Consider the following 18,954-nt stretch of genomic DNA (forward strand, 5'->3'; position numbering starts at 1 on the left):
TCTGCGCCTCCCGAGACAGGGTGCGCGATCTCCCCCCCCCCCTGCTTGTTGAGGTAATACATCGTGGTCGTATTGTCCGTCTGTACAAGCAGAGAGTTGGTCTGGAAGGACGGATGAAAGGCCTTCAGCGCCAAGTGAACAGCTCTGAGTTCCAGGAAATTGATGTGATACGTGGACTCCATCTGAGACCACGTTCCTTGAATCTGTAAGTCTCCCGAATGCGCTCCCCAGCCTTGGAGAGAAGCATCCGTCACGATAGTCTGAGTAGGAATGTCCTTGTGGAAGGGAACCCCTCTGAGGAGATTCTCCGCTGAACACCACCACTTCAGAGACTGAAGAGCATGCAGAGACAGTCGTATCTTGTCGTCCCAAGATCCTTTCCTCTGGTCCCATTGGTCCTCCAAGCACTCCTGCAGAGGTCTCATGTGTAGTCGTGCATGAGGAGTGAGGAAGATACAAGAGGCCATCGACCCCAGTAGAGAAGACACCGTCCTCACTGTTGTAGATGGAGCGGTCATAAGAGCCTGAGCCTTCCCAAGGATCGATCGCCGTCGCTCCTCCGAAGGAGACACGCTTGCAGACAGCGTATTGATGGTGGCTCCCAAGTATTGAATGCACTGGACCGGGATCGGGACAGACTTGGACATGTTGATGTGCAACCCCAACTTGTTCAAGAGAACGCACGTCTTCTGGAAGTCTACTTGAGCTTCCGAGAAGGAGGAGGCCTTGATCAACCAATCGTCCAGGTACGGGTAGACAAACACCTTGTTCTTCCTGAGGTGTGCCGCTACCACTGCCATGCACTTTGAGAATGTCCTGGGCGCAGATTTCAGCCCGAATGGCAGTACTGTGTATTGATAGTGGTTGGTGCCGACTTGAAATCGCAGAAACTTCCTGTGTTTATACGCGATGGACACGTGGAAGTACGCATCCTGTAGGTCAATGGCACAAAGCCAGTCCCCCTGTTGCAACTGAGGATAAATCTGATGCAACGACAGCATGCGAAACTTTTCTCTGCGAATCCACTTGTTTGCCTGCCGCAAGTCCAGAATGGGCCTGAACTCGTTCTTGTCCTTCTTGCTAACCAGAAAGAACCGGGAGTACAGACCTCTTCCTCTTTGAGGCAGAGGTACGTCTTCTATCGCCCTTTTCCTTAACAGGATATCAGCCTCCGCCTGGAGCTCGCGCAGTTGATACTGCGAGCTGACCGGAGGGATCGCTGGAGGAGGGCTGATGAACCGAAGACTGTATCCATTGCATACATTATTCAGCACCCACTTGTCCTGAGTAATTTTTCTCCACTCTGCCAGAAAAAATTGAACGCTTCCCACCACCGGAGCGGGTAACGGATGAAGGGGAAGTAACCGCTCAGGGTCGAGACCCGGCCGGGCCCTTGTTCGCGGTAGAAGACTGTTGTCCCCCTCTACCCCTCTGACGTTTCTGGAAGGGTCTCCGGAACTGCTGCTGTTGTTGCTGCTGCTGTCCCGAAGACTGCCCCCGTCCCCTTCCCTGTGCGCCGTAGCTCCTCTGGAAAGGCCTGAAGGATTTCTTCTCTTTGGGCTTCTCCAAGCCCACAGCCGTCAGGGTCTCCGCCTCTGCCTTCATGCGGGCCATCTCATCATCTGCGTGTTTACCGAAAAGGGTCTCTCCGGAAAAGGGCAGATTGGCCACCCGCTGCTGGGCCTCCGGCTTGAATGACGTGAGCCATAGCCAGGCATGCCGCCGCTGATTGATTCCATGGCAGTAACCATGTGCGGCCAACAGGGAGGTGACCGCCGCTGCACTGATCACCTGGTTTGATACCAGCATCCCTTCCTTGAGGATCTCCTGGAAGTCCTCCCTCTTGACTCTCGGTAGCAGTTCCACGAACTGTTAAAGGGAGTCCCACAGCGCCCGGTCGTAACGGCCTAGCAGAGCTGTATCGCTGGCAGCTTTGATGGCTGCGGGAGCGGTCCCACACGCTTTCCTTCCCGCTGAGTCGATCCATCGACTCTCTTTATCTGGCGGCACGGTGGATGACGGGGAGGTAGAATGCAATTTCCTGGTAGCCATCACAATCACTGAATCCGGTACCGGATCCATTCTCAGAAAGGCAGGGTCCGAATCCGGGGCCCTGTACTTCTTCAGAAGCCGGGACGGAGCGGCCTTCACCAACGCTAGCGTGAGGAACAGCTCCTCCGCAGGTTCCTTCAATCCAGGCACCAGAGGCAGAAGAGGGCGAGACAAGTGCTTCTTGTGAAGCGTCTCGAATATCACAGACGTCGTAGGTGTTGGAGCAGTCACCGTGATACCTAACTTCGCAGCCCCCCTCAGGAGAACTTCCTGGAATGTGGCAATGTCGTCCACTGGAGAGATCCTGGTCTCAGGAGAGTCCGATAAGGTCGGCGAGTAGGAATGGGTCCTGTAAGAGTCCGTGCGGGAGCTAGACCCCCTCCTCTTATGGCCACGCCTTGATCTGGTGGAGGATCTATGACGACTCCTTGATCTTCCTCTCCGTCCGGAGCGTGAACGGACGATCAACCGGGTCCACCGAAACTGGTGACTTGGGTTTGGACGGATCCTTCGGTCTAGGCGTACCCTTCGGAGGCGTCGGAAGCTTAGGCAACGAAGTCGACCTCGGCGGAACCGGAGGTGGCTTCTCAGGCAACCCTGATCCAGGTTGCAGTGGAGGCAACGGAGGCGGAGTAGGCGTCCTCGGAGGGGGACCCATCGGTAACGGAGGAGGGGGAGTCACCTTCCCCGACGGGGTATACACCTCTGAATACACCGAGTGCGGTGAACCCCCTTCTCTTCCAGCCTGGGACGTAGGCGAACCTCCCACGGCGTCAGGTCTACTTTCACCTCTTTTAGGCGTCGAAGAACGGCGACCATACGGCGAGAGTCGGCCCCTGGACGTCGAGCGTCTCTTCCTCGGCGTCGAACGCCTTCGGTGCCTCGACGGCGACCTTCTGTGCCTCGACGGAGACCTTTTGCGCCTCGACGTCGAACCTCGGCGTCTCGACGGCGATCCTCGGCGCCTCGACGGCGACCTAATTCGCCTCGCCGGCGACCTCATGCACCTCGACGGTGACCTCATGCGCCTCGACGGCGACCTCATGCACCTCGACGGCGACCTCATGCGCCTCGACGGCGACCTGGGCCTCGACGGCGACCTTGACGGCGAGGAACTCACAGACGACGCCCGCCTCCTCTTCGCCGACGGCGAACGGCGGTATCGCATCGACGGCGAGCGCCGACGCCTGGCTCGTCGACGCCGATCGCTCGACGTCGACGCCGACGAGGATTACGATGAAACAGTCACCGGGGACTTCGAAGGTCTAGTGATATCCTTCGACCCCGAGCCTCGATGTCGTTTCGTCTCCGACGATGGGGAACAGACCGCAGTCAATACTCTCGGCGCCGTAGTGGGCGCAATGGACCCAGGCGGAGAATGGTGATGTTTGCTGGTCTTTCTGCCCCTGGGGAGCCCCCCAGGGGCCTCAGCATGGGCAGAAGAAGCCCCTCCAGACCCACCTTGTGCCTTCAGTCTTCTTTCCTCGAGACCCTGAAGTCTGATCTTCTTCCTTTCCCTCAGGGTCCTTCCAGAGAAGCCTTGGCAGATAACACACTCCTCTGGAACATGAGAAGCTGGAAGGCAGAGGATACACACCTCATGGTGGTCCGACCTGTCCTTTATCCTGGAGCACTCCGGGCATTTGTCAAATAAGGCAGGCATATTCGACAAAAAACAGAGTGAGAAAACCAAGAAGAAAAGCCCCACTGTACAATAAAGTACTAAAGCTGTGAAAAATAGTGAAAAAACACCAAATAAGTCCCAAAAAGGGAGAGCTCAATGCTCCAGGGTCCTGCTAGCAGGAGCCTTCAAAAAGAACTGAAAGTAAGAGGGACCTGCAGGGCATTCTGGGATACTGTGAAGTTCTGGAAAGTTCTCTTAAAGGCACAGTATCCTGTTCTGAGCCACATAATGGCAGCCTATGGGGCTTGTCTGTCCATGTCTTCCTCTCTATCATTCCAGAGGGGTTTTTGCTGAAGGCAAGGGAAATCTGGATAGGCTTTGCTGTTTTGTGGATTTTTGGTGGAATTTCTAGTTGAAGTACTGGACAGTGTAGCCTGTTTATAGGCTGCATTATATGTCTTTAAATTCTCTCTTAAGTGTCTGTGCAGTTCTGCATTTTTTCGACACTAAGAGATTATTTTTGATTGCTCCGGGGTCCACGCACATGGGCGGGACTATTCACTAGATTATGACTATACACAGAGATCCCCTACTACAGAACTTTAGTTATTTGTGAAATGCCAGAGCTAGACAGACTCCTTAACTCCCTCACCTACAAAATGGCACTCAAGTTGACTTAGCTGTCAAGCTCTGGTTTGCAATAATGTCACGGATGCATGAAAGAACATCGCTTTATGATAAAAAGAGTAGGCTGGTTAAATAAAATTTCACTAACAGCCACTTCTACTCCAGATGCAGATTGGATATCAGCAGCACTATGCTCATCGAGTTCACCTAAAACCATGGCAATGCCAACAGCTTGCCTAACCCCACCACCCTCAGTGTTGTCTCATAATTATTCATCAATTTACAAAAATGTTAATGTAAGCATTTGCACAAAAGCACAACATGCTTTTGCGCAGATGCAATTACTCACCAAGGCAATACCAACATATATCTTACATTACAGTGAAGCTAAGTGTGCCAAGATAAAACAGCACCATGTGGCATTGTATTCCATCCTCATCAACCCTATGCCTTCATTGAGCAAATACAGAACATGGGCCTAACTCTGTAAGAGAACTGGAAATCCAATTGACATCATGTTGAGCGGCTTACCTCTCTCTTCTGAAGCAATCGCTAGCTGTTCGTCAGTTGAACTAACTGTATTTGTTCTTCTAGAAGGTTCCTTTCGCCCTGATATGAGAGAATTTAAGAAGTAATATGCCACACACCCCTTTGCATTAGAAATCTTCACCTAAACCCAACTCTGGGACAGGATACATGTAATCCCATCTATGGCCTCCTCTATATTTTCTACTGCGATCTGTTACTGAACTCCAGATTAGTTTCGATGTTCTCCATGGCAACTGGATTGAAGCAGCAGCAATACTTTGTGTAAGACTTACCCATGGCGCTACATAAAACTGTAAAAATGGATGTTAGCTGTTAAGAGGTCAGAACCAATGGAATGTCTGAGCAGTCTGGGCCAGAACATTGCAGACCAAGTGTACTGACCTATGTAATACTATGGAATACGTCTAATGCTGGTTGGTATAATGACATCTCAACAAAATTAAATTTAGCGTACTGGATAAATGCTATTCTTCCAAAGCTATAAATAATTCAAGGGACATACAAAAATGCAGTTTTTTTCACCTGGAAAATAAAGCGCCAGATGTGGATACAGAAGCCATAGATGACACATCCTTTCTTAGATATTTTCAGTACAATTAGTTAATTTCCTAACTGTAAATATTAAGTACATAAAATTAACAATGGTGGCATGAGGTGTAAATATATGTGTTTGTAGCCACATATTTGGCAAAAAAGAAATTACTTCTCTGGCCATTGTGATTTAGTCAAATGTTTATGTCTTTCCTTATACAATAACCTTTTCTGCCATGCTTTGTGCCCTTTCAAGGCAGCTTTGAAAGGCTTACAATTTGAAGTTGAATGCATAAAACACTGGAGGATAAAAAGATTGACCAAGGATTCCTTGTCTGAGGGACTGGTGGCTCTTTATACCTGTGTGCGGCCGTCCACGAGCACCTGCACAAAGCAAACAGGGCTGGAGTGTAGCGAACTGTCAGGAGTCCATGGTGTTGTGATTAATGCAACGACTGGTGTGTTCTGTTTAGTCTTTGCAGGCACCAGGACATGATGTCCCCAGGTCAGTACAGTGGAACTGTGCCTACATGGTTCAGCCAAACACCTTTACAAGCGCTCTGAAGAGAGCAGGTCAGACATAGGCCGACATACCTATTTTTTAGGTGCACAACAGTTATGCGGGAAGGAAGTACTCCAAGACCAGTTGGGCTTCCTGTCATCACTCCCCTTAAGGGAGAATAATACTCTAGGAAGACACTGTTTCTATTACATTGGAAACTGTATCTCTGAATAAAGTGAAACAATGTAATAAGGTCCAAACAGAAGAATCCTATTGCAACATGAAGCAGCCGCCATATAATTAAAGACGAAATTGTGGGATTATGTGGCACTGGACCTAAAGACATCCCCAAACATTTTAAATGTATTCTTAAATGATATCCCTTCGACCTGGAGCTCTATGAAACACTTTCATAGCAAGGTACACTAGGCCAGCTACTATAAACACCCTGAAACCTGCTCACATATCACGAAGGCTGGCTCCCCCCTCATAAACAGAATAAATAAAATAATTCTATAAGCTTCATGGGTGAATTTCCAGGCTATGCAAATCCTGAGGTAGCCGCTCCCCAGAAGCAGATGCCTACAGTTTAAAAAAAAAACTTTTTTACTCATCTGCCATTCTTAGAATACAGGGCAGGTAGATTATTTATCAGTAAATATTATACATTTTAATACAACTAAGAAAGTACACAGAGAAAAGTGCAGACCCACCCACCAGTCCTCAGCGTGACAGGAGACAGTATAGCGCATGTGCTGGGGTCTTACCTAGACTCTTCGCTGGCATAGCCTTCTGAGCCTTCCTAACTAAATCACTATCGCCTGGCTGCTTAGCTTCCTTCCTTCCTAATGCAAAACAGGTGACAGGGAGGCAAGTGTTAGATGACTGTACATACTTAAAGACTCAACTAACAAGTAGAAGAGGCTTCTGCCTCCTTGTATGTCAGACATGGCCTTCAGTCTCACCCCAGGAAACACCAACTCCATGCCACACACAAGTTGCAAAGCAGACACAAGACCAACCGACTAAGACACACACCTATATACTCTATAAATCTACATCCCTCCACCCCATTATCAGAGGGTTCAATAGACACAGAAATGAATTCAGGCAAAGGATGGTCTCCGACACTATATATTATGGGGGAACTAATATACATTAATATCTGTGCTAATCTCCACTGGTAAAAACAGAACTAAAAGTTAGATGCTAATCAAGGGTAGGACTACAAGCAAAGCATTGGATTGCGCTAGCCACATTACAGAAAGTAAAATATTTGAAACACATCTCTGATGCATGTCTCACCTTCAGACCCTAGATTCATCCACTAGTAAAGGTCACCCATTTTCAGTTTGACATGATTTAGGCAATCTTTGACATCCACAAAACCCAATACTAAATTGAACTACCCAAAACCTTAGAACTGGCCCGTCTACACCGGACTTACCAATAAATCTACTTACAGTTTGCAGACAAGAGTCAGGCAGCACGTTTATACGGAAATGTCAGTAAATTACAACAGGGGACTTGACTGCTGGAAGTCGGGCATTCATTTCAAGATTCTATAACCCACACATGACTTATTAGTTCAAAGGCCCAAACTATAAGAGAAAGTGATACGTTGCTACACTTTAATAATAACTCATTCTTACATCAGCCAACTGGAATGGTTCAAAACATTACAACACAAAGTCAAGTCCCTTGAAGTAGAGGGGCCCAGCTTTTGGAATTATTAAAACCTAACTTGAGGCAGAGCAGAACCACCTACTTTTCAGAAAGCCTTGATAACGCAGCTGGTCAAGCTGGCATTCAACAGCGGGACATGCCCGAAGAGTTTAAAGAATGCCAGACAGAGGCTCAGTCCTCAAATACAATTAAACTGTGAATACCCCTTCCAAGCTTCAGTAATCCTGCAGTATATCCAGTGCTCAGAAGTGACCACAATGTGACAGTGTGGTATTACACAAATACCTTTAACAAACAAAGTTGACAAAAATGAAATGGGAAACATCCTATTGTTAATCGTCTGCTATCAAAAACCTCAGCATAGCAAGAATTAATAACGTCCAAAGCATAGAAAGAAAACGCTGCCATAAAGTCTACTATTAATGTCCCAGAACAGGGGATAACAGCTTTAGCAACATTAACAGCAAACTAAAATACTGTCTAACTTTACCAACTGTTACAGTATGTGAAGCTTAGTTCAATTCTTTTTTACAAACATATGTGATGAAAAATGATAAAGAATGCCTGAAATGGTCAAAAATGTAAAAAGGAAAGCCACAGGAGGTAGCCCAGGAAGCCAACAGGCAAAATGAAGAATTCAAAATTAAAACACATGCACTTTATTACAACTGCTCTGCCAATTATACTGGGATGTCTTTTGGCCCTCAGGTGATTCTTAGAAATATATTTTAAAGATGGGTAGCAGTGTTTCCTCCCCAATAACAGTCTGACCAGCATATCAAATAAACAGCACCCGCTGAGAGACTGCTCCACAAAAGCCTCTTGCCTCACCATTAAAGACATTTAATTACCATCTTTCAAAAACCAACTAGTTCTTTGGGAGGTAAAAATAAAATCAAGCAAAAGGCCATTGATTCCTGGGAACACTTCTGAGTCACACAGATGATACATTAAAGCATTGTCAAACAAGTTACTTGCCTTCGGTAACACATTATCTGGTAGAGAATCTATCTAGCTAGCTGCAGATTCCTTACCTTTGAAGTTTCCATATCCAGCCAGACACCTGGGAAATTCAAAGGTAAGGAATCTGCAGCTAGAAATCTCTATCAGATACATTTACCAAATTTACAACATGCCCAGGTAGAATTAACATTCAACAGAAAACACCTTTCATAACTATGGACTCCTCTATGAAAACATAAGCACTGAAAAGAGTAACCCATATGCAAGATCTGGATCGCTTAAAAATATATTAGAAAATACACTTCACATTTACAAAGTATAATTTTACATTGTCTTGTTAAAAGTTAACATTTATTGTTTTGTTGCCTAAATTGACAATAAGACTTAATAAAAACGTGAGGACATTCACTTAACCAAAATCAATTCACTCCCTAAAAATGAAATAAAACAAGAGCAGCGAATGGATAGACAGAAGTTTTGTTACAGAGTAATTTCTTGTAGTTACCTTAAGGCAGCCAGCTACTCCCAAAATGAATGCAGTTGTTCTCATTTAATTACATTTTTTAAAGTTGCTAGCACGAGGAAATAGATCTCTCCACTCTCCTGGGCTTACGCAGCAGGCACAATTGTTTTCGGGAATTTATTAAAAATACCCACCAACAAGAACTAGGAGTATAAACCTGAAATCTTTAGCACATGATTTTGAGTTTTATTATTATTCACAAATACTGACTAGAGTATCCAACTAATCTTCAGGTTAGGGCAGTGCGTAAACTTGGAATATAAGAACTATGAGTAAATAGTGAAAATATGCTAAACACACAATCAAACATGTTCCTCAGAAAGATCTGAAGCATTCATTAGTCTATTATGGCATGAGAATCAATAATGTTTTAAGACTAGCTTCCATATGGCAACTCTTTAAAATTTAATTATAGCAACTTTTCACAAGAAATCAGCAGCCACTGCTATATTTCTAGAAGAGATGTTCTCTGGTAATAAGGTATGATCAGGAAAAAGCTATGGATTGTTTGGATGTTTTCAATTCTACAGCTAAAGCACTGTATATTGTCCAAAACATTTGAAGAACTCCTGCTGATGATGTGTTAAGTACGATAGATGATACTGAATAGTAGTTGATAAATAATTACTAAACATTTTAGGAGAATGAAAATAAGATCTTCAAGAGCTGCTATTCTCCTGGAAAACAATCAAAGGTTAACAAGAACTTTCAAGTTGTAGCTCGTTACTCAATGGTCACTGAAAACAGTGTACACAAAAATGTACATCAAAGTATCTATTTCAAATGAGTCAGTTAATATACATACGACAAAAGAAAGATAAATATTTTTAAAATAAATACTCTGAGAAGGTATCTTGCAGATCACATCCTCGTCAACTATGACGACCACTATGCGATCGACGGATACACCATGGAAGCCTGTCATCCTCCTGTCGACAAAGGTCCTATCACCGTCAACACTGTTGACAGCCAACACTCTACCTTCATCATCGATGGCACTGCCCATCTAGTTGACAATGACCCAGTTGATAATGAAAATACAGACTTTTATGCATATGAGTTTCAGCCTCGCTACATTCTTAAATTCTGCATTAATAATTAGAAGCAGACACCAGAGATCAAGAGCAAGACTCAAATATGGTATACAGCCCTGCGCACCTGGATGTCCGCAACATAAAGGAATTTTGAAACAAGGCTTATGAGGAGGAAGGGTGCCAGGAGGAAGAGTACCAGTCTCAAACATTTGCAGCCGAGATGCCTCAAAGGAGTTTCAAGCACTATGGTTCACAGTGCTACTACAGGGATCCCCAGCTGGTGCAATTGCCCACTGCATTCATCTCTTCTCTGCAGCAAATGATGTACACCTTTCACAAGCTGCTCCCTCAACAACCTCCTGTTCATCTTTCATTCAGACCACTACCTTGACCGCTGGAGCTATCAACTTCTCCATGCGCACCATCGCCACCTCCGCTTCCCCCACCTTCAACTAGGCAATACTAAAGATTTCTCCTACACCTTCATGCCCATTGACATCTGTTATAGCCCCACATCTTGTTCGATCACTGCCTAGAGATGTGAGTGAGGAGGATTTCACTCAATTTGAACTCGTTTTTTCTCTGGACTCCCCTGATGCAGTGGCTGAATTAAAAAAAACTATGTCCCATATCCAGAGATGGATGAATCTGAACCACCTTAAGCTCAACCCGGGCAAGACTGAACTTATCTTGCCCGGGAAAAGTGAAATTAGCTGGGGACCCCACTTTTGGCCATCTGATATGGGAACTCCTCCCACTAAATCCCACACTGTGAAGAGCTTGGGGGTGACTGTTAGTGAGGAATTATCGCTTAAAAACCATATAGGGATGGTAGTCTCATCTAGTTTTTTCCAACTGAGAAAAAAAGAAAATTGCCCATTTTCTAACTCACTCAGCTCTGATTCAGGTAATTATCGCTTTGGTGCTATCTCGGCTTGACTTTTCTAATAGTTTGTATTTAGGCCTTCCAGTAGGTCAGCTTAAGAGATTACAGTATGTCCAGAACCAGGCAGCCAGGCTCATAAGTAAACAACCTAAATGGCAAACCATTAGGCCAGAATTGGAAAATCTGCACTGGCTGCCGGTAGCCCAGAGAGTTGCTTTTAAAGCCGGCTGCATTATCTTTAAAGCTTTGCAAGGCAAAGGTTCTAAATTCATAAAGAATCTGGTATGTAAATATACCCCCTCACGTAATCTCCGTTCAGCCCATCAAGAACTATGAAGGGTCCCTACATTTAAGAAAAAACGTCAGGGTGGTAGCGGTTGTCATTATCTTGCCTCTTCCCTATGGAATGCCCTTCCATTATCTTTAAAACCGTGTGACATAGCGCCATGAAGCCCATGGGCGTATGTGCGCTGAATAAATAAAAATTTAACATAACATAACATACCTCAGATTCTGACTAGTTGGCAGTTGTAGAGGAAGAAGCCAAACTCCTGGAAGGCGAAGAAGGTTACGGAGAACAGCATGAAGAGGAGTAGGAGGATTATGTTGTGCTAAAAGAATGTGACAAGAAGCCTGACCAACCAGTCTTATCCGGATTACATCGCCAACACTCCTAAGGGAGGTCTTCTAAAAAAAAAATCAAACTTCCCATGACTTTGGTGGCATAATGCTTTATTACTTTAAAAGCAGCCACGGAACACAACAAAGTTGATCCTACGTTTGGACTTTTTATGATTGTGGGCCTCAAAATAATGCAGACATATACTACAGTGCAAATAGTGGTGCCCCATTTGGAGAAAAAGTATACAGCCCCTGAGTCTGCACCAGCATGCTTAATGGGCCACCCAACCTTGATACAGTTATTGTAGCGGGCAGTCTAAAAATCCCCTCAGCACCTCCAGACAGAGATAGTCGAACAATACACAACCCAGTCCGCAGAGTCTGTTCAATGGTGAAAACCTTCATCGCGGTCACCAACGATTTGGCCATGCTTAGCCATTATGATCACCAAATGTGGCATGGCATCACGCCACTTTAATACCGGAAGACACGGGTATAGTGAAGGAGGGAACGCAGGATTTCAGCAGCTAGCAGGAGCGTCAGTGCTCCATGACAGAGATAGCTCCGCTCTATGTCCTTTTGTCCAAAGGTTTGAGCAAAAATTTTAAATATACTATTCAATAGGTAGACCCTGTTTGACAAGTATGTGGACAATGCCTTTACGGAGTGTCCAGTTCATTCCTTTAGAGCCTTACAATTACAATGACATGCTTTGACAGTATTTTGTGGCTCCAGGCGGGCCAATTTGTTTAAAGGGGGTTTCATGCAATATGGAGGTCATGGAAGGCCCTATATTATTCCTCTAGACAAGACAGCTAAAAACAAGGCTAGCTATCCTACAGACAAAACTATGGAAAGACATCAAGGACAAAAAATGGGAATGTCTCAACAAAAACAAAAGAGCTTGATTCATCCAGGCTACCCCCCCCATGTACCAACCTTTCACACTATGTTCGGTCAGTAGGAGGACTTCCCTTTTTTCTCCCACATGGGAATACATAAGTACAGAATTTGAATATGACATTTTATGATTGTGATGGAACACCTTGTTTTATGATTTATTACCTAAACGGTTTTAATGGCATTTTGGAATCATGTATTTTGACACATATGCTCTATGGGCTGAGACCTTTTATCATTTTTGTAAAGTTAGCCTAATCTGCTGAGCTGTAGTCTTAGTATAATGCTAAATTTTGTATTCTACTCTTTAACTTGATGGAACAAATGTGTTTGTACCTTACAACGATGGACAGTGTATCATTTGGATGCTCAGTGGACGGATATGAATGGAAAGATAATTGTACAGCACTATGTACTGTGAGTAAGTTAGGTATGCATTTAGATTCTGTAGTATGTAGATGGTTTTCATTAACAGTAATAAACAATTACCAGTGAGAAGCACTGATGAGGGATTGACCCTGGACAATGCCCTCCTGACTTAATCCACAAATACCAATACTTTCGGCACATGTTGAAAGCTGACTAGGCAATATTTGTTTGAGACTACGAAATAACCCCATGATGCACACTACACTAAAATATAAGCCTTGAAAAAGCCCTAGTAGACTTGACTTTTACGGGTGAAACACGTGTCGGCTGACATCCTTTGATCAATGCGATTCTGAATCAACATTTTCGTCCAAATGAGGATGTGACCTCTATGTTGGATTCTTTTAAAGAATACGTATTGAAAATAAACACAACAAGTTGTTTCACAACAAAGGATTCGAGTTTTTCTCTCTTTGTTTTTCTTAATTCTAATTGATGAGCACTAACTCAAGAAACAGTCTGCAATAAACATTTACCTTACCTATCTAACAAAAGAATAGAATTGTGATCTTTGTACCTTTGTACTGGGTTTCTCAGTGTCTCTAGATTTCACATATCTCTTGGATTGTCAGGTTCCTCTGGATGCCGCCCAACTCAAAGAAACCTCACCCATTGAATCTCCAAAAACATGTCTAGTGTGTCGATGGATCCCTGCTCACAACATGGAAACTCTTCCTGTCTGATAATCCCAGACTCAGAAGACCCTGAGCAACACAAATAAGGTCATGCCTTAGGAGTGCTATGTTCTGCTTGAGGTAAGTGAATGACACTACCAGGTATTTGGAAAAAATATCGAAAATCTGACAAATGCCCTGTTCAGCATGTTGTCCCGGCCAGCCAATCACAGTAAGGGTGGACTGGCATTCAGCGACAGTAACTTCATGACGTCAATATATTACAAATATACAGATGTGGAATAGTGTCCATGTGATATCTGTGTCCAAAAGACAAATAAACTAAACATACATTTCTCTTGTAGCTGCTTTCCAAATTTCCAAAATGCACTGCAGTCAGTTCATTGCCTTTGGCACCCTAAATAGATACAAAACGCATACATATCTGGTACCGCAGTATTTAGGACGGAGGCTGGAGGTAATTACAGGAAGGTAGTTACAGTGTTTTGGAAAGAAAAGCTACAAATCTGTCAATTGTTAGGTTCTGAGAAATCTACAGGCCAGTCATGAAGTATGAGAGATGTGGGTACTCAGTGATACAAACCTTAGGATGTGCAGGTGTTAAAAATATATGGTTGCAGTATGTTTCCATTTAGTCCAGATATACAAGACTAAAATTCATGTACCCTAAACTAGCATTTTATTTGCTTTCCATCTTCCCAAAATGCACTTCAGCCACTTTATAGTCTAATTGGCATCCTTGAGCCATTGAAAACCAACACATACGAGGTACCTGCACACTCAGGAGATCCATAGGAACAAAATGGGGATCAGGTCCTGGCAGGGACATGTTCCTGTGCGAGGGAAAGACTGGAAAGAGTTACCAGCCTGTTTTGTCACAATAATTGCAAAAAATATGACAAACGTCATGTTCAGAGTGTTCTATTCACCAGTCAGTTAGGACAGATATGGTCTGCCTTGCACTAATGGATTCCTTTGTTCGTCTGGAATTAGGAAATATAAAAATTCTATATACTAGTTTGATGTAGGTCAAAAAATGATCAGTGCATAAACCGTGATTCTGCCACAATTTTGTGATCTGCACTAATAATATGTTATGGGAGTGTAGACTACATTCCTGCAAACAATCCACACATATTTGTTATTACTGGACTCCAGACATTCAGCGCAATATTCCGTTGGTTAGAGATTTGGGATTTCTATTTGTCCATTTGAGAGATGCAACAAAATGGTGAGCAACTGTTTCACAAAAATGAAAATATCTCCACATTTCTGTTACATTACAGGCTGCAGGGAAGTACTGATGCAGGGTTTGCGTCAATGAACAGCCCTGAATGTGCCAAAAAAAGTAACATAATTTGGGAGGGTGTACATAGAGAGCAAAGAGTTACATGTGCTTGAACAATCCTTTTGACGATTGTTTAAATAAAAAACCTCAGGCACAGAAGTGCACAGACACCTCAGCAGTGAAGACTTAAATATATATTAATACATACGCTTATCTCTTTAAAAGACGATGAAGATATGCAGTATTTATGAATATTAGTAAAGAGCCCATAACCGAGAACCTCTGTTTTCTAGTAAAAAACAATGCACGATTTGACCAAAAGGTGCAATTGTATCACAGGTCAAATACTTCTTACCTGTATTGAAAAGGCTCAATGAAAAACTCCTTAGTGTTTTATTATTTTCACTGGCTTTAAAAAATCCCCTTTTTAGGCTGCACATTGAATTTGTATCTCACTGAGACTTAAAAATACAGATCAGATATTGAAAGATGCATGGCTTAGCACCTCCCTATTTTTGGGACATACTGCAACACAGAGGTAGAAAATAGTGCAAATGAATAAATCACCAAGCACCCCGACAGAAAAACACAGAACCGGCTTGAGAATATACATAGAGGCCTTTCAACAGTGAAGGAACACAGTAGAATCTACCAAACAAATGCATGACATGTAGGGTGCACTTTGGTTACTGTACCACTTTGCTGTAAGAAACTGCTCTTACCATCTTGTGCGAACTTGGTTTGCCGTTTAACTGGTTTGCCTGCAGAGAGTTTGGTGCCCTTTGGTGGACTGTTAGGCTGTTGAAGGAAACAGGTTGTATATTTAGATTAAAATACAAATACAAGCCTCAGTTACAAAATTCAACGGGGTTGTGAGTAACATGCATGAAGGGGACAGGGAAAGACCAGCACCTAAGAAATTAAAACAGCAAAGCATCAAAAGCTATGAAACAAGCACATAAAGGAACTAGCTCCCTTAAAACTGCCATGCCAGTCAATGGGTCGCCTCTGCTCACCTTCAAGCACTGCGGCTTGAGGAAAATGCTAGCACCCTCACCAACAAGAAGCACAGAAGGGCATGCACCCGCAGAAAAGAACAGAGAAATCTCAGCACCACCGAAGCAAGCACAGTAGAGTTCCAACTTATTTACCACTGGAAAGTCCCTGAGTGGGGTCACTTCTAGTTGTTTATGCTCACTGTGGCTCAGGAGTCTTCACTTGATAGATTTCAGAGCCACAGTTGAAAAAGAAGATTACTCAAAGGACCTGTTAAATGATACATCAATTCCACTATCTGAAGGAGAGGATGAGTTTTTTGATGCTACAATTGAGCTTCTAGATTATGCTTGATCATCCATGTACAGGTCATGTTTTTTTAACAAATGTGTACATGCACATGGCTGCGTCATTAAGCAATATATATGTCTCGTCCAGTCAGCACCTCTTCCTGGCCAAAACTCAGTAAGCTGTGCCACACAACGCACAAAGAATAAATCTGCTTCACCTCTCCTTAATAGGTGCTTGGATACATCCACTTTTTTGCAAAGAGGTATTCCAAACATCTTTCTGTAATAGCACATGGTTTATTTCATCATTTATAACATAAATCCTAAAGAAACGGACAGCTTCCTTTTGACTTCTCATTTATCTTAAACATTCACTCTAAGCCTGCAGTGACCATTAAAATAAAAAGTCAAGGTGGTTTGAATGAACGTCATACAATGGTTTCTTTCATCATTCTAAGCTGCTGGAGGTTCCAGTGAAGTTTCTTGGTCATGAGGTAATGTCCTAGCCAGTTAGAACCCATATGAGAAGATTAATGTGATATAATAATGCTATGGTTGTTTCTGCAATTATGATGAATGTGGGAAAGAAATCAATGCTTTCATTAGTTCAGGGAAGAAGTATCCATTGCCCAGCACAGTGAATCAGACATGAAGCCTATGCAATTAGTTTGGACGCACCACTCCCTGCAGTAGTAAATGATTAATTTGGAGACATCTTCTAAGAAGGGACTCATATCTCCGTGTCCAAATCACTGTTTGTCCAACATACCACAATCCAGGCCACCTATTCATGTGAACAATTCCTGGGTGCCCTTCATTGTTTCAGTTCCATTTTCTTCATGTGACTGCGCCATTGGCCTTTCCTTGTGTGGTTCCTTTCAATGTCTTTAGTAAAGATTTCAAGTCCTCCAGAGAACATGCTGTGTCCTCATATGCTTTTGTAACGCATGCCATTACAACGCGGTCATTACAACAACCGCGTTGTAACAACACATGCCATTACAACGCAAGGTGGAACAATGGCCTGCTCTTAGTAGGTACCCCATCTTCATGCAATATGGCAGAATGTTAACACATTTAGTACTCGGAAAAACATACTGGAATTTGAGGTTCAAGATACAAGGTGTCGTACATCCAACCAACTAAGACAGAGAAATAACACCTGTACCAAAATTGCCAGAATTTCTCTGCTACTCACTCAGTATGCCCAGGTTCCACCAAGGCACTCTGGCAGGTTATATAACTGAACCAAAAACAAGGCCTGCCATTTGTTATGGTCATTGCGCAGCCAATCGTTTTACGATATGTACCCAAAACATCAATGTGGGTTTTAACCATTAACACTTCCCTAAGCTATAGTCTTGTAACTGTAGCACATCTGGCTCATTTGGACAGTATTCCTCTGCACAGATATTGGTCACACGCATATTGTTTAAAAGAGAGGATGTATAAAGGAAGCCTGCGAAAGGGTAATGATGTTCCAACGAAGTACTGTTAGCCATTCTAAAACCCCATTAGTAAGGTCCCAATTGTTTTTCTTCATGGGTAAAATGCAAAATGCCCAGACACTCCAGCATATTTGATCCCTTGGGTTTCAAGTCATTACAATGTAACCACACACAATTTACCCAACTTTTGCTTAGCACCTGGCAGAAGTGTCCACTTCAACTGCTGAGTGCGCTCTTATTTTTTCAGCGTCAGATCAAATGGGTTTGCAAATATCTTTCAGTGCCATGGAGTTTTCTTCCCTATCTTCAATGATATTACAGTGCATGTTCCCCATGTGCAGCATGCTCATCACTAAGGTGAAGTACCATTTGAAAAGGAGACAACCAACCTACCATACTACGCAAGGCCCCACTGAGCTAAACTTTCCTTGCTGCTGCACCTTAATTGTTACTGCTTTTACACAACATGTTTTTGGCTAGTCTGCTTCTCACACAGCTTTTGAATCCTTCAGCAATATTTATCTTGCCAATAAGGATCTTACTAACAGTATCTTACTTCCACTGAAGATCAATCTCTTGCTCCAAAGAATTCTTATGAGCAGTATTGCAAGGACTGCTCTGGGGAAATTTCCCATCTCAGCATTAAGCTTACACCCAAAGCTTTGTCTGGTTAGAATTATATTCACACCAGGGTGTCACTTCTGGCAAGTGTTCCTTTTAGTGGTATTTAATTTTGTGTGACAGAGAAGAACCCATTTGAATTCAATTGATTAAGCTGGTTTTGTAGAAGTCACAACTAACACTTTGTATCAAAAAGGCAGCGGGGATTGGAAATTTATGCTAGGTCAGAAGAAGGCATATACATCTCCTCATTTTGCACAAGCAAAATAGAAGTCAAAGGGTATTCGGACAGTGCAAAATATCATTGTTGTTCAAAGGTCAGTATCTTTGGTTCCATTCTATTTACTGCTGAGAGGACATGTGCATGGACATCCGTACTGGTTAAGTTCATTACTTTAATTTTACATTCCTTTTTGTTTTCTTGTACTCCCCTAAGGAAGGCTTTCAGTCTTTCTGCTAATTTTTATATCTTTGTCATTTTTGCTGTTTTTATTTGACAGTTTGTTTTTAGATTGCCATTTCTCTTTGGCCTAGAGACAAGCGGTCTTTTCTTCAGTCACCTGAGGCCAGTTGCTGAGGGCAGTTTAGTGCTGATGGCGAGCAGTGTGCAAATGTACTGTTTGTCAGTAGCATGCAGAAAACATGGCACCCCTCTAAGTCCATGGGATGAACATGCTTTCAGTTCTATAAGCACTTTCGTTTATGAAGGAGGGCTGCTCTTAGAACTATTTCCCTCAATTATATCTTAT

The 18,954-nt window shown here is 43.5% G+C and overlaps 1 protein-coding gene across 5 annotated transcripts in view; it reads right to left on the bottom strand.

Annotated features, from left to right (window-relative positions):
* The window catches only part of IFT54 (intraflagellar transport 54), a 372,547-nt gene that overhangs the window by 161,997 nt on the left and 191,596 nt on the right, over positions 1-18,954 (bottom strand). For 2 of the 5 annotated variants that reach the window (XM_086956264.1, XM_086956263.1), the window contains 3 exons: positions 15,573-15,648; positions 6,653-6,730; positions 4,835-4,912 (listed from right to left, as the gene is read on the bottom strand). In XM_086956264.1, the coding sequence (XP_086812390.1) occupies positions 4,835-4,912; positions 6,653-6,730; positions 15,573-15,648 (232 nt within the window). The remainder of the gene's footprint in view (positions 1-4,834; positions 4,913-6,652; positions 6,731-15,572; positions 15,649-18,954) is intronic. The other 3 variants (XM_086956262.1, XM_086956261.1, XM_086956265.1) reach the window with 2 other exon arrangements.

The sequence above is a fragment of the Lissotriton vulgaris genome, chromosome 2_1, assembly GCF_964263255.1.
Source record: "Lissotriton vulgaris chromosome 2_1, aLisVul1.2, whole genome shotgun sequence".
In the NCBI taxonomy this organism is placed as follows: Eukaryota; Metazoa; Chordata; class Amphibia; order Caudata; family Salamandridae; genus Lissotriton; species Lissotriton vulgaris.